Source organism: Manacus vitellinus, unplaced genomic scaffold, assembly GCF_001715985.3.
Source record: "Manacus vitellinus isolate BGI_N305 unplaced genomic scaffold, ASM171598v3 scaffold_36_pilon, whole genome shotgun sequence".
NCBI lineage: Eukaryota > Metazoa > Chordata > Aves > Passeriformes > Pipridae > Manacus > Manacus vitellinus.
The window spans coordinates 5,889,389-5,905,528 of NW_021940508.1; the positions used below are offsets into that span (position 1 = coordinate 5,889,389).

The 16,140-nt window shown below is 44.2% G+C and overlaps 1 protein-coding gene across 2 annotated transcripts; it reads right to left on the reverse strand.

The window, feature by feature from the left end:
• Positions 1-1,503: 1,503 nt before the first annotated feature.
• ARHGEF39 (Rho guanine nucleotide exchange factor 39) lies at positions 1,504-16,050 on the reverse strand. Of its 2 annotated transcripts, XM_029961561.1 has the most exons (11): positions 16,010-16,050; positions 14,519-14,604; positions 13,076-13,260; positions 12,038-12,132; positions 11,524-11,644; positions 10,358-10,476; positions 8,688-8,758; positions 6,772-6,900; positions 3,022-3,251; positions 2,056-2,144; positions 1,504-1,867 (listed from the first exon to the last, which is right to left on the reverse strand). In XM_029961561.1, exons 3-11 carry the CDS (start codon positions 13,220-13,222, stop codon positions 1,852-1,854), a joined length of 1,017 nt encoding a protein of 338 aa, XP_029817421.1. In that variant the 5' UTR covers positions 13,223-13,260; positions 14,519-14,604; positions 16,010-16,050; the 3' UTR covers positions 1,504-1,851. The 2 variants fall into 2 exon arrangements, with proteins under 2 accessions (XP_029817421.1, XP_017932695.1); XM_018077206.1 differs by lacking the exons at positions 14,519-14,604; positions 16,010-16,050 and having other exon boundaries at positions 13,076-13,351.
• Positions 16,051-16,140: the final 90 nt, after the last annotated feature.

A 16,140-nucleotide genomic window follows, 5' to 3' on the forward strand; every position in this document is an offset into this window, starting at 1 on the left:
CAGTCTTTCCTTAAACACCTCCAGGGACAGTGACCCCACTACCTCCCTGGGCAGCCCATTCCAGTGTCTAATCGCTCTTTCTGTGAAAAAATTCTTCCTAATGTCTGACCTAAACCTCCCCTGGCACAGCTTAATTCTTGTGCATGAGCATTAGTAACACTCCAGCAAAACCTGGCTTTGTTACAGGTTCTGGTCACACAGCCCTGCTCTGGGGCAGCATTGCTGTGACAGAGCTACATTGTTTCCTGGAAGCCAGTGTGCAGCATTTCAGGGTAGGAAGTTCAGTGAAAAATCAGATATTTTTGCTGTTTCAAAAAGTACTGAATGCAAATAGGGTGGTAACACTGAAATAAATCCTATAAAGAGACAGTATCAAAGGAACTTGTCTTATAATAAGGTGGCAGCACAAGTAGGAGTTGTTGCCATCTCTAGGAAGAGCTTGGTAGACATCCCAGCTTCGGGTGCAGGATTACAGGAAGTCTCTATGTTACCTAATTAGAACAAAAAGGGAGAATGGCAGGACTTTTTCAGAGTTATTTAAGAATCTTTAGTTGTTAGCTTTGTCTTTGATTTCAAGCACAGCTAGTACTTGAAAGTCCTAGCTGTACCTTTGCAGTGAAAAAAAAAACCACCTAAACCAACCGAAACATGGTATCACAGAATAGAACACCAGGTTGGAAGGGACCTCAAGGGTATCTACTCTGACCTGTCTTGGTAAAACATGGTGGAATTGGTGTGGCTTCCAAAACCCCTGTTGCATTCCTTCCTCCCTCCCAAGTTTTACAGACTTAAGATATTTAAATGAGTGATCCCATGGAGCAAGTTAATTGTATGGAAAGACAAAAAGTTAAAGTTACGTATTCTCTGTTTTAGTGAACCCAGTGTGAAATTAAAGATGTGTGCTGCTTAAGGAAGAAGAAAAAAACAGTCAAAATGCTGAAAGGTCAGTGTTCAGACAGACCTTAATCTTTGTCTCCAGTAGCCTTGAATTTGCCCTCTTTGTAGGGAGATGAACCAAACTGCTGTTGCTGCAGAGCTTCCACATTGTTAAAAGTCCATGCTGAGGCTTTAACAAAATCCTCATGAATAATGCGTTTTCTGTATTTATTCCTTAAGTGGTCTGGCATCCTAGTAAACTGAACCCTAGCACATTACCAGGGATTGATGACCCAGGATGCTGACTGTAGCCCCTGGAGATTTTCCCTGGAGATCAGGAGCAGAGGTGCTGCCAAAGGTTTTCTCTGCAGGATTTCAAAGCAATAAGGCACTGCAAACCATGCAGGCAAAGGCAAGAGCTGTTTCAGCTGCATAATCTCTTAGTATTCAGATTATAAATGTGAATGCTGCTTGATAAGATGACTGTGGCCTGCACCATTGGCAGGAAATACAGTGTAATGTCCATATTACCACTACCCAAAACACACATTTTGGTCACAGGACCCAGAAGCATGAGCAGCTGGACACATACATAGACAAATGAGTGTGAAAACACTGGTTTAGAAAGACGGTTGAATAAAAACATTTAATGAGGGAAAGCAAATCGGGCTCTCGTCTGCTTGTCCTTAATAATCTGAGTTTACAAAAGTGCAGAAAAGCTAGAAGCTTCTAAGCTAAATTGGGGACAATTCTTGATACTTATTTTTTATACACAAATGCTTAGTGTGCATACTTGTTTTTTGCGGTGTCTGTATGAACATTAGGACAGCTGACAAAGCGTTCGTCATCTCACAAGCACAGTGTGTAGTCCCTCTAAATGCAGTTCTACTATATGCCCCTGAGCATTTTCTAAGGTTGTGTAGGCTTCTGCCATGACAGTGGTTGTCTTGCCACTCTGTCTTGTACTCAAGTGCATCAGGCTTTCAGCTGCCTGTAGAGAAAAACAAATGGAAAGGCCACTTTATAGGTGAAATCTGTTCATACAATTCCTTGTGTTCCTGGCTGCCAGAGTCAGGCCTTCTCTATCACCTTTATAACCATACACAGGCCTATATGATCATTTTTATGTCCTGTCCCCTTACTCTCAGCCCCTTCCACCTCTGGAAAAGAGATGCCTACCTGACTGCAGCTGTGAGACTCCGATACCAGTCATTGATATCTTGTTGGTCGCTGGACATCAACAGCAGTGCCTTGTGTGGAAAGGAAAGCTGAAAGGCAAACAGAATCTGTGGCATTCCTTGCTTAGGCAGCAATTCTGATTAAAGGAGAATCATCACTACTGAATTCAACTCATCTCTGCATGCTGATTTTCACCATTTTCCTTCCCAGACTGAAAAATTTAGCTTTAGTACTGGGAGAAGCCAGAGGCTGGACAGTAGAGAGCAAGTGCCAGACTTGACCATTCTTTCCAGCCACAGTTGACAGCTCACTCTGACTTTATAAGCTGTTTGGAGATGAGCAATGGCAGTTCTTAGCAGCTCTTCATCCATTTTTCTCCTTTATTCCAAGCTGTCCCTCGGGGTCCTTCCACTACCACCAGGTCACAGATTGCTCAAAGTGTTCTTTGCTGCAGCTCACAAGGAATGAGATAACACAGCCCCAGGTCCTGCAACCTTGGAAGAACTGACTTTGAAACCTCTACTGACAACACTGGTCCCTGCCAAGGACCCTGCAGCCCTCAGGGAGCTTGATGCACAGGCAATATCTGTTGTGATAATACACCTCCCTCATTCTCTGTTTTTCTGTAAGTTCAGCCCACAGTCAGTGTATTCATTGTCACATGTCAGGGGGCTGTCCCCCCAAACCTGTGGCTCTGATGAGGGCATGTCAAAGTCTTATTGGACCCTCCTCACCTGAGCTAAGTGAAGCAACCAGCAACCTGTACCCCAGAGCGTGCAGGAGGGCCTACACCATGAAAGGAAAAGGACCTACACCACTCAGAAGAGTTGCCTTGACTCAGACTAGCTCATTGCATTTTGTCACTAGTCTCATCATCTCAGTCCTGCTGCTGCTGAGACAGCTGGAAACCTGCTTCCAAGTCTGACTCCACTGGCACTCCTGCCAGGCAGAAGTGGGGGGACTTACACTGAGGAGCCCTCCCTGGCTCCGCGTGTGGCCGAACACTTTATCCACGGTGCACTGGTGGAGAGGGTAAACAGCCTGGCACGCCAGCTTGTGCGAGTTCAGCGGGTGCAGGGGGTGGCAGGGCTTTGCTGCAATGAGGATATCAGAGAACAGGAAGAACATCCTGCGCTTCAGTTCCTCTCCCTTTGAAGGCACCACCAAAAGCCAGCCTTCCCGGATGTACCAGCGCCCTGGGCATGCAAGGGAGGCAGAGACAGTTGTCATTTCACTTGAGGAGGGGGGAAAGAAGGATGTAATGAGACAAACAGGAATACAGTGTGAGCCACCCTTGTAGGTTACCGGGTTCTACATCAATTCCAGCCACTAGAAGGCACTGAAGTATCAACTGGGTCCAGCTCACCAACACGGAAAACACCCATACAAAAGCAGTAGCCAGCCCAAAACGTTTAGGAGCAGGCTGAAGTTGTTATAAATCTACTTTGTTAATTAAGAGGATATTATGATATGCAAGCCTGTTTAAAAAGATCAGAACAAAAACATGGTTTTAAAATTGTATGCATACCTTTAAACTACAATAAGCCTTCAGAAAACACACCATGAACAATCTTTGTGTTGCCCGTTTGTTTATCATTACTGGCGAAACAAGTTAGCCTAAGCTTTGGAAATGTAGTATTTTGTTGCTTGCTTGTGTGTGTAAATTAAATAAATTTAAAAAAAAAAGAAAAATGCCAGAAAAACCAAACCATCCATGTTTCACAGGTCACCTAATTATATACAGAACTCCAGTAGTTAAGGGATTGCACGATGCAGATTACTGTTCTAAGCAAAGGGGATATAAAATAAGAAAGGTCTGAATAGGCAACCTTATCAGCCTCTCTTACAGAACAGAGCCCAGTGTCATCCACCCATGAAATGAATTGCAATAAAAGTAAAGGAAGAGAAAGCAGCAGAAAAACAATTAAAACAATTAGATAAACCCAGCTGTAAGCAGCAATTAAAAAAATGGTATCTACAAAATGGAATAATTAAAGCAGGACCTCTTACTAGGATTCTTGTGCAAGATAGCCATCAACTCATGGAAATTATGAAGGCACCTGCCAGTGAGATTATTTGTAAAAATATAAAGCTGTAATTAGGTATTGCCACCTGGCCTTGTCTAGGAAACACCTACCAGGGAATTTCTGCCACTGTTTTTCATGCCTTAGCTTCTGGACGAGCTATTAAGTAGCTTTTAGGAAAAAATCACGGTTTTGTTTAATTATGGATTGTGTCTTACTTAGTATGCTACAGTCACAAAACGAAGAGGCAGGTGAATTCCTGCTTAGCTTATTCCACAGGAACCACTCCTCTTGTCTGAATTAGAACGTGAGAAAGAGAAGGAATCAAGTGCAGGAATCAATCAAAGTTTAAGAAATAAATAAAAGGAAGGTGTCAGCAACATGGGACTGGACTGGGAAACTGTTCCTCTCAGGCTAAGCTGTGCTCAGACTCTCAGGTATACAATCTGTCCTGGACTGTACTGGAAATCTTGGATTATGGATTAAATCCATGGATTACCAAGGGCACAAGATTTAGGAAATGGTTGTGAAAGGAGGGCAAGAAAATATCCCTATGGAAGCTCGGGATGACAGAACAGTGTGCTAAGTTAAGGAGGCAGTTCTGGTTAATATGGTAGTTGCCCTAAATATGGAATGCAGCAAGAAAAGCAGGGTCTCTTCAGTGGGAGCAGTACATCTGAGAGACTGCCAAATGTGAGATACCCAACTCCAAAGCTCCTCCTTTCTGTGAATCTACAGCATTATGTTTTTATTTCCCTCCTGGTGGCAGGACACAGTCTTAACAGTTCTGAAAAAAACTAGCTTGTTTCTGGAAAGCTGACTCAAAACTAGCAAGCTCCAGTTACCTCTACTTTTCTGCTTCACACATCCAAGAGTACCTGTGTAACTCCAGGCAATGGAAAACATGACCATAAAAATTCCCTATCCTAGATAATGGAGAGGCCTCTATAGACCCTCAACACTTGCCTTGCTACAAAGACCAAAAAACCTATGGACCAAACACTTTCAAATGATGGCCATCTCTGGTCTAGCTGTAATGTTTTGGGTGGTTGCTTTGTTCTTTTTTTTAAAAAGGGGTTATCTTATTAGTTCTGGCATTCAGGATAACTGATTTACCTTTTTACTTATGCACTACCCCAATGTGCCCAGGCCCCCCACCACATGCTCCTGCTCCCTTGTAAATAGAGCACACCTGTGTGAGCTCCCTTTCATCATTAGAAGAATTGTAAGAACGGGGAAGAGAATTTTGAATTTATCTGCCCATTGATTAAGCACTTTTGAGAGTGACCTCTGATAAACAACCTTTGTCAGCCTTGCTGATTTGGCTGGTATAGAGTTAATTTTTTCCATAGTAACTGCTATGGGGCTGGTTTTGATTTGCACTGAAAACAGCATTGACAACACAGGGATCTTTTCTTTGTTGCTGTGTAAGCACTTCTCAGCATCAAGATCTTTCCCGATCCTCACCCCACCAATAGGGAAGCTGGGGGTGCATGTGAAGCTGGGAAGGGACACAGTTGGGACAGCTGATCTCAGCTCCCCAAAGGACATTCCATACCATGTGGCACCATGGTCAGCATACAAAGCTAGGAGAAGAAGGAGGAAGGGGGGTGTTTGGAGTGATGGCATTTGTCTTCCCAAGTAACCACTGTGTGTGTAGGGAGCCCAGCCTTCCTGGGAATAGCTGAATGCCTGTCTGCCCATGGCAAGTGGTGGATGAATTCCTTGCTTTGTTTTGCTTGCATGAACAGCTTTTACTTTACCTATTAAACTGTCTTCATCTCAGCCCATGAGCTTTGTCAGTTTTACCCTTCTGAATCTCTCCCCCATCCCGCTGTGGAATGTGTCTTTCACCCAAAGATCCACAGGTATGAATTACAACCACATTCACTAGCACCTGGAGCTGTGCCTTCACACACAGTGACTTTAACACTCCTCTCCAGCTGCAGCACTGTGCCTGAATAACCTCTGCAACAGCAGAGGGTGAACCCCCAGGTGACCATTTCATAATTTCCCAGACGGGGCGCATTTATCAGAATATTCCTTACACAGCTTGGAGCGTGGTCTGGGCTTGGAGAGCACCCAGTAACACAAGAGGTCATAGAGACCAGTTATCCTATTAAATGTTCTTACATGCCAGTGACTGTGATTTTATATATCTCAGCTATCAACACAAATATGCTGATTTCTGGCAAAGAAATAAATAAAAGAATAAATAAAAGACAATTCTTCATATGAAGGGTATGAGCAGAATTCCATGAATCTTATGGCTTAAGATAAACAATAACACAGTGCTTGGGCCCTTGACACTCAGAAATCTATGGGTCCTGCAATGGAGTAGAGACAATGCCACTATTTACAGTCTTTTAAAAAATATTTAATATCTGTCTTTCATTCCCACCCAGGACTTAAAATCCTGGCTTCCTTGGGTTCATAACTTTTTAACTACATGTCATCAGCTCCTCCTACCTGAATGTCAGGCAATTAAGATGTTGCTTATCCTTACTCAAAAATGCTTAACTTTAAAAAAAAAAATGCTTGAATTAGCAGTCATATTCTTTCACCACCTCTCTATGGAATTTGGGCAGAAGGGGAAAACCGGTTAATATGAGTTGAGTCAGAGGTGAAGGAGAGCATACCTTCATGTATCTCAGCATGGCAGAAGAAAAACAGAGCTGTCAGTAGGACCCACCTGGAGTGAAAACCTGGGTCTTCTGTCCTTTGAGCAGTTTCTGAACCCGAAGCAGCTGCAATGAGTTCTCTCTTTTTTCAGTTATGCCCTGGACCCACTGAGATATCTCAGATATAGATTTCACAGCCTCTGAAATTACAGCAGCATATTCTGAGGTTATCACAAATGAGTATATATTTCACCTTAGCTATTTGCTAAGAAAAGATAATATGAAATTAAGAAGCAAAGTTTTAAACCAAATATCAACAACAGTTTTATTCAGGAATTTCAGCAGGAGACTGGAGTAGTTTACCTCCAGAGGCCTCTCTCCAATCAACAGTTCTGAAGCTCTAGAAAACATTTACCAATGAAACGTTAGACAGAGGAATAACTTGGAAGCAGAAAAGGAAAAAGCCCTACAAGTGGTGTTACTTCAGTTAACTGCTTGTAAATATCACAGAATCATTTTGGTCGGAAAAGACCGCTCAGAGTATTGAGTCCCACCTTTGAGTGAACACCACCTTATCAACTGGAACAGGGCACTAAGTGCCACATCCAGTCAGTTCTTGAACACTTACAGGGATGGTGACTCCACCACTTCCCTGGGCAGCCCATTCCGATGTTTAACAACCTTTTCCATGAAGAAATTCCTCCTGATGTCCAGCCTGAACCTCCCCTGGCACAGCTTGAGACCATTTCCTCTTGTCCAGTCACTTGTTCCCTGGGAGAAGAGGCCGACCCCCACCTGGCTACAATCTCCTTTCAGGTGGTTGTAGAGAGTGATAAGGTGCCCCCTGAGCCCCCTCTTCTCCAGGTTAAACACCCCCAGCTCCCTCAGCTGCTCCCCATAGGATTTGTGGGCAACCTTTCCCCAAATTGTTGCCCTTTTCTGGGCATACTCCAGCACCTCAATGTGTCTCCTGCAATGGGGGGCTTAAAACTGGGCACAGGAGTCGAGTTGCAGCCTCACCAGTGCTGAGTACAGAGGGACAGTCACTGCCGTGGTCCTGCTGGCCACGCTATTGCTGACACAAGCCAGGTGCCATTGGTCTTCTTGGCCACCTGGCCACGCTCTGGCTCATGTTCAGCCACTGTTGACCAGCACTCCCAAGTCCTTTTCCAGCCACTCTGCCCCCAGCCTGGAGCACTGCAGGGGTTTGTTGTGACCCAAGTGCAGAACCCAGCACTTGGCCTTGTTGAACCTCACACAATGGGCCTCGGTCCATCGATCCAGCCTGTACAGATCCCCCTGCAGAACCTTCCTACCCTCCAGCAGAACAACACTCCTGCCCAACTTGGTGTCATCTGTGAACTGACTGAGGGTGCACTTGATCCCCTCGTCCAGATCATAGATAAGATATTAAAGAGGACTGGGCCCAGTACTGAGCCCTGGGGAACACCACTAGTGATTGGATATGGCATGAAGGACATGAATTACCCTAGAAAATTGAGGCATGTGACAAAGAGAGTCATAGAATGGTTTGGGTTGGAATCGACCTTAAAGAGCATCTCATTCCAACCCATCTGCCATGGGCAGGGGCACCTTCCAGTAGACCAGGTTGCTCAGGACCCCATCCAACCTTGCCTTGAACCCTTGGTGGGATGGGGCATCAACAAGTTCCCTGAGCAGCATGTGCCAGTGCCTCACCACCATCAGAATAAAAAAGAATTAAAAATAAAAATTAAAGAAATAGAGCTGCCATTTCTCCAATTTAACCCTTAGGCCACTTTCACAGACAGTTACTCTACATTTTTATTCCCAATGTGTTCTCAGCGATATCTTGATCAAAATGGAGAAGGGAAATAGTAATCCACAAGAGCCCCACAGAGAGGAAGATTTTTCTTCTGTGGAAGCAGGCAGGAAGTGGGAATCCAAATATTATTAGCAAGGAGGCTATCACTGACCAAAGTGTCAGCATCTACAGGTGGAATCATACTTGCAAGTTTGAGGTGCTCAGCACTGTCTGGGCAGGTGTTCTCCAGCAGGTCTCTGAAGAAATGCTTGTACCTAAGTTGGAGAGAGCAGGTTTAATTCACAAGATACCAGGAACATCAGCACCTCCTGTAAGTGACAGCATGATGAAGAGCACTCCACCAAGAGATGGAGTACACACATCTAAGCCTAACCAAGCAGTTTTGGCCACACTTCAATCACATTCATTTTATCATCAAATTTATTCTCTAAAGTAACCCAAGTATTTTATACATCTGCAAGCCTTTGGCTTTTCCTGGGGATCTGAAAAAAAACAACCTCACAAATTACTTGTGTTCATGAGACTCTCAGCATTCACATAAAAATGCCTTCAATATCAGACAAATTTCTCTTTGAACTATCTATTTTTTTGTATCTGAACGGTGGCATTCATACCGTGTTTCCTGCCCATACAAGAAAATAAAGGCATTTCTATAAGAACTAGGATCTTCCTTTTTCTTTTTTTCCTCTCCAGTCTTTACTGGAAAGGATCAGATCTCTGCAAATTCTTTCTCTTAGTAAAGTCAAACTGTTTTCAGTCTGAAATGACAGAAGGAATTTAACAGATTCACAAACTGGCAGAACTCGTATGACCTAGTGTATTTGTTATTAGTGTTTTGAAGAAAATTGAACATGATGAGCTGATTAATGATAAAATTAGATCTTCTGTTAAAAAGCTAACACTTTTCCCACCTGTTGGACAGCAACAAATATACTGCTGTTTTGCAAATTTAAAGGAAGTATCCAAAGCATTATAATAAAAAAAACACCAGTCAGCTTAATGTTTATAGTTGAAAAGCAGCTACTTGATCTACAGCAGCAGCAGCTGAGTTCCCAGCAAACTACCTGTGCTCTGTATTACCCAGACACCCTCCCCAAGAAAGGGCTGCCCATGAGTGCATGCAGCACTCTCCCCATGCAGTCAGTTTGCCTCTTCAGAGGGGGGATTATTGCAGAATACCCTGAGTTGGAAGGGACCCAAAAGGACCATCAAGTCCAGCTCCTGGCTCTGCACAGGATAACTCTAAAAATCACACATGCACAAGTGCTGTCTGAATATTTCTTGAAATCTGGAAGGTTTGGTGCCTCAAAAGGGAATGCAGCAATCAAGAGTGGATCTGTCCAGGCTCAGACAACTGCAATAGGCGTTGAATCTGAGGAAAGCATATGGCCCTGATAATCAGAGAGGGAAGAAAAGCTCTTCTGTGTTCATTAATTTCATCCTTTCCAAAAGCAGTGATCTACAAGAGTCACAATGCCCCAGGGCAGCAACCTGCACAAAAGCAGAGCGAGGCCATCTCTGGCAGAGGGCATCACTTCTGCAGCATTTCAGACAGCTTGTTTTTGTTCAGAGTTGTACTTTGGTAGCTTACTGAGGTGGCAGGAAGCCTCCAATTCTACCCAAGAGCATAGGAGGCAGGGCTAAACACAGCTACTTCCCTGCATCATCTCCAATCCACGTACAGTGATTCCACTCTACAGGCACATCTTCAGATCTGCTTCACTGCTGTCTATGTGCTTTTTTGATTTTGAGACACATTAAGCAACTTTACCTCCCAAAGCAATCAAGACACTGTTATGTTCTTTTTTCCTTCCTCATGCTAACCCCTTGAAGACTCACAATTTCTTACTTACTGGTGCAGCCTCTGCAGGGGCAAAGGAAGCAGATCCTCTAGCTCCTTCCCTTGAAACTGAGGTCGAGATTCCTGGAGTTTCTTAAACCGCCGGAATGACTTATTTTTCTTCAATTGCTCCTGTGTGCAGCAGAAAAGGGATACAGCTTTGAGACTACAAAAAGAATTATGTGCTCTAGTCTGAACCAGAGCTTAGAACTCTTCAACTTAGAGTTCAAGACTCCAGTCCTAAACACAAGCATCAACTTCTTTTGTGGTTATAGGCAAGCCACTCCCTTTCTCCTAACCATCAGTTCCAGTGGGTAATGGAAGCAATATTATTCTTTCATACAGGCACAGCAGCACAAAGCTAGTATATGCAGCAAATGGAAAGAAAGAAGAAGGGAAGGTTGAACCCAATTAGGAAAACAAGGAGTGCACCTGTGGCTTTGTCCCACTCATTTCAAGACAAAGCAATGCAGCTCCACATTCCCATCACCTCAAGGCAAGTATCCAAAATGCCTTTTTCTCTTGGACAATCAAAAGTGTGAATATATGCATGGAAATACAGGAGAAGGGAAATATCAAATATCCCAGTACATCCTGCATCTGGGAACATGCATGGACAAAAACTGGGGGTGGAGGGGTTTAAATTCCAGATATAGCTGTCAGAACTTTGGAATAAAAATACATCCTTCTGAAATTTCTTGAAAACATGTTGTATTTGGAGACATGCGTCTCCCTCAAAAAAATAAAATTCTACCAGAGAAAAGAAATTGTGAAGGAAAAGGAAATCCCACTGCTAAGGATACAGTTAGTGGTAGTGGGAAAAACTAGGAGACCTGACAATTCCCAGAAAGAGATCACTGTACCCTAGTGAAAGCCTGGAAGCTCTCTAGGCCTGCCAGCCGAGAAGGAGTGGGAGTAAATACAGAACTCTCTTTGAGAATGCTGTTCTCAGCATATGCACTTACATACACAAACACCTGAAAAAAAGCATGAAAAATCTGAAGCTCTAAGGAAGTAGAGAAGTTTTTACTATTTTATTATGGAAGAAAGACTGAATATCATCAGCCTAGTAGAAGTCAGAAAAATGATTACTCCAGAAACAGAAGAAAAAGGGAAGGATGTAGCTGTTTCACGGAACAGAAAAACACAGAGAATAAGAAGAGTAAAGTAGTTATTTACCTTCAAGGTTTTATTTGCCTGCTCCAAATTCTCAGCATAGTGGCCGTAAAGATCCAGATTCTGACAAAAACTTTCCAGTCCTGGTCCCAAATTCCCTCTCTCCAGATGAAATGACAGAACACTGTGTACAAGGAGCAAAATAGCTTGTGAGGGCTACATTACTGATGGCATTTTCACAGCTCTCTCTGTTTCATTCCTGTGATGACCTTCCTTTGTTGTTCTCCACCTCACATCCAGTTTCTGTGCCAAATATGTGCTTGGAAATCACAGAGTAAGCCACAGAACACACCGTGGAGCAGACTTACTGAGGTTAAACCACTACCTCTTAACATCCAGATATGTGACACAGATCAGCAGTTTCCTGGGTACACATTAAGTGTCACCAAAGCTAGAAGTGCTAGAAGTGAATGCCTGTTTTACAAGGTGTTAGTAAGATTTTGGGAAGTAAAGCTTTCTCATCAGTATAGAGTCCTCCCAGTACAATTACAGGAATTGCAACAATGTGTCCACTTACTGGCTGGCCGAATATATGGATTCCAGGGGTCCAAATATAGTTTCCAACATAGCAGGTTTCAATGTCCCTTTGGCCTTTAAAATTGTCACAAAGTACTAAGTAGATAAAAAAGAGAGAATTTCAAACAGGTAGAATTCACAGATCATCATAGAATCACACAACGGTTTGGGTTGGAAAGGACATTAAAGACCATCTCATTCAATGTCCACTAGACACTTTCCACTAGACCAGGTTGCTCCAAGCCCCATCCAACCTGGCCCATCACTTCCAGGAGTGGGACATCCAAAACTTGGGTAGGCAACCTATTCCATTACCTCATCACTCTCTCAGTAAAAGAATTTCTTGCTAACATGTAATCTAAACCTACTCTCTTTCAATTTAAAACCATTCCCCCTTGTCCTATCAATATATGCCTGTATAAAAAGTCACTCTCTCTCTCTCTTTTATAAGCCCCCTTTAAGTAATGGAAAGCTACAAAGGTTATTAACCTTTGAGGTTACTCAAAGGTCATTTGGGCATACAGCAGAAGCCAGAAGTTCCTGCCTGCACACTCTGGCTTGTAAGGATATCAAATATTATGTCTGCCTAAGAAATCCATCGTCAGATGTTAGCCTGATTTGTAACTTTGACCATAACTCTAAACACATGGAACAGTACTATAGTACTACTAAACAGACCAACAGAGTGTATTTCAGTATCCTTAGATGTATTTGTCTTTCACCATCTTGTCTATAGTCTTTGTTTGTTTGTGCCCCCTACATTTCATACATCTCAGGCATCTTAAGGTAAGTCCTTATACAATCAAAATTCAAAGGTTAATGTCCGTGTATAGACCAAAGCCAAAGGGCCAAACCCACAAGCTCCTGAATATTACAGAGGAGGTAAAAGAAAAACAACAAAAAAACCTTTCAGCCCCAGCAGCTGTCCCAGGCACTAGGGGTATATCAAAGTCTTGCTCTTGACCCTTCCCCATGACAACACAAATAAGTACGTGCTGTCTGAAGATACCCACATAGCAAAACGGGCAGAAATACTCACTGTGACCACCAAATCCAGCTGCTCGAGGTATTTGTGTTCAGTTTCCAGCAGCTCCTTGGCTGTCCGGCTGCGCTTTCTCTCCCAGCGAGCCCTCTGGTCTTCCACAGTGTTTGCTCCAGCAAGAAACAGCAGGGATGAGTCACTCATGGCAGACTCAGGGTTGATACACAGAAAGGTAATGGATCCTGAAGAGCCAAGAGAGGTGGACACACAACAAAAGAATAACCTATGTCACAGGGTAGGATTCTGAACTACAAACTCTACGCTTTCCTAAGAAAAAAGGGAAGTCGGTTGCCAGCAACGGTTATTAACAGTTTCCTTCTGCATTCCCACCTGCGACCACAGGAGCCCTGTATTGACTGGAGGAACGGAGGTTAGAAAGACCAGGCTGTGAAAGCAGGAGCAGCACATGAGGACACATCTGTAGGCAAATCTCAAGTGTACAATCCCACTCACAAACCACTGCTTCCTGTCCTTTGCCTCCCAATTCTTTGTGCAAAATTCTCACCAAACCCAAAGTGGGCGGAAGAGGTAATGTGGATAGTTGAAAACAGCCATAAGATTTGTCTTGTGGGGGAAGGAGAAGGGAAGGAGAGCACTCTTGCTTGCTTTCCCATGAAGGTTAGCAAGAAGCAAGTGGTTTGCACTGCCATTTTCTAACAGTAGTTTGTGCTTGCAGAGATGAGAGAGGCTGAGCAAGTGCTGTGAATCACACTACCCACTCATTAACCTGCTTTAGTCCTGCTCTGCTATTCTGCCAGAGCAGTGTGGTTTTGTTACACAAAACAGTCCCTCTTCTAGCCCACTCTCTCAGAGAAAAAGTCATGTTTTAGCAGAACACCAGTTAAATATTGCTCTTTTTATGAAAAGGCAGTGCACACTTGTCCTGGCATTAGGTATACAGTTTCTCTGGAAGCTGAGCTACCTCCACAAAAGTTCTTATTCCCACATTGACAGGATACACTAATACAGAAAGATGTGCCATCACAGAGAAGGAAATTTGTCAAACACAATCTTCCAGGGACATTTCAAATACGTAAATCAATGCCTGAAACAAGAATTTCACATCAAATAAGTGACTCACTAAATGAGTTTGCAAAAGTCCAGGTAGCTGATGGACATGTGCAGTATTTTATAGTAGCAGGAGCTTCTTCACAGCTTTATCCTCATATCCACTTACAATACAATCACAAGTGTAGCCAAGGCCACGTCTTGGTCAAACAGGGCAGACCTGGCACCACTGTGGATGGAGAGGCAGCACTGCAGGGAACACCACACAAACCTTAGCATTAGACCCCTCCCTGGAAGTGCTCAAGGCCAGCTTGGATGGAGCTCTGAGCAACCTGGTCGAGTGGGGGGGTGTTGGAATGAGATGGTCTTTAAGGTCCCTTACACCCCAAAATATTCTGTGACTCTATCAGTGTGCAGTTGCAAAGTACTCACCAACAACGGACCAAAATGCTACCACTTGCAGAGCACCTTTAGCCAGGGCAGATTGCAGTCAAGGTTTTCATTTTGCAGACCAATTTCTTTTAACAAACAGTAATAATAAGAAAAAAAGTTACGCCAGGTTTGACCATCTCCTGCTCACATAAAGCAGTTCAAACACTCTCATTATTCTACAATGTATTATACTATAACTGTGTCAGGTCTGTAGGGAGAGCTGCCTGGAATCCCATAGGTACACTAGAAAACACTTCACCTACAGGGGACAGAACCGCTCCATCTTGCTTCTCCTGTCTCACATTCAGAAACCAATAACTAAACGCCACTAATTAAACACATTCTGTTACCATTAACCATCTTATGATACCCCATTACCAATATTCCCTTCAACATTTTTAAATTTTCTGAGTATCCTCAAAAAATCTCCCACTTTTATCACTGCCCAGCCAATGTTGATGTGTCAGGAGGGTAGCCACTCGGTGGGTCAGCTCCAGGGGCCACTCAGGCCCACATCCCATCCCATGGGTGGTGGCTGCTATGGAATAGGCCTTAGGGTTAGGACTGCTCTTATCAGGAAGGGTGCAAAGCCAGAGACCACAGCCAGCCCTCAGCCACCCTGAGGAGTAAAGATAGCAGGAGTAAGTATTGCAGTAAATTATTACAGTAGATGTTGCAGTAAATACTGCAGGAGTAAATATAGTAGGTAAACTATGCACTAGCCTTCCTTCACTTTCCCTGCAGTGTAGGTTATTAATAGTGTGGTTTGGATTAGTCAAAACCAAAGGTACTATATTTTGCAGGAGATGAGAAAAGATCCACCAAAAGACTTGTGGATTGTGCAGAATGTTTTTGTTGACCAAAAGTTAAGCATTTTATTCATTATCGGGTTGTTTGGGTTTTTTTTTTAATCAGATAAAATGCGTTTTAGAGAAATAAAAGTTTTCAGTAAAAAAAAAAGAATGTGAGCACGCCGAAAAACATTAACCAAACGTTAATATTTTTATTTTTTTTTTACTAAAAGTCAATTTCTTTTTCCTCTGCGCATGACACGGATTCAGGAAATACTTGGCTGGGGTCAGTGACGAATTGAGCGAAAGGGATCTTTAGCGGGGGAGTCATCCCATTGAGCCTTGTGCTCAGAGCGGGGCTGCCATCAAAGTCAGGCTGAGCTGCTCAGGGCCTCATCCTGCCCAACACCTTTCCACGGGTGGAGATGACATGGATTCCAGAAATACTTGGCTGCGATCAGGGACCACTTTAGACAAAGGGATATTGGGGGGCGGGGGAAAGGGTCATCCCACTGAGCCTTCTGCTCAGGGCGGGGCGATCACCAAAGTCAAGCTGAGCCCGAGGGCCTCATCCTGCCAACACCTTTACACAGGTGGAGACGCCCGCCCCCCGCCGCCCCCGCCGCCCCCGCCGCCCCCGCCGCCCCCGCCGCCCCCGTCCGCCCCGCCGCCCCCGCCGCCCGTTTACCGGCCGCGTTACCTGCCGGTCCGCCGCCCCGCATTCAAACGGCGGCCCCGCCCCGCGGGCGGTCCGGGGCGGAGCGCGGCGGGCGGGCGGGCCGGGGAGGGAAAGAAGAGAAGAGAAGAGAAGAGAGGGTGGGCGGGCTGGCG

What these genes read in the sequence shown, in the direction of transcription:
- ARHGEF39 (XM_029961561.1), bottom strand. Translation starts at nt 13,222, where the DNA reads ATGAGTGACTCATCCCTGCTGTTTCTTGCTGGAGCAAACACTGTGGAA. An exon ending in TCCATATATTCGGCCAGCCA is followed by an intron (nt 11,645 to 12,037) that starts GTAAGTGGACAC and finishes CCTTGTACACAG; the next exon opens with TGTTCTGTCATTTCATCTGG. An exon ending in TGAGCACCTCAAACTTGCAA is followed by an intron (nt 6,901 to 8,687) that starts GTATGATTCCAC and finishes CTGTAATTTCAG; the next exon opens with AGGCTGTGAAATCTATATCT.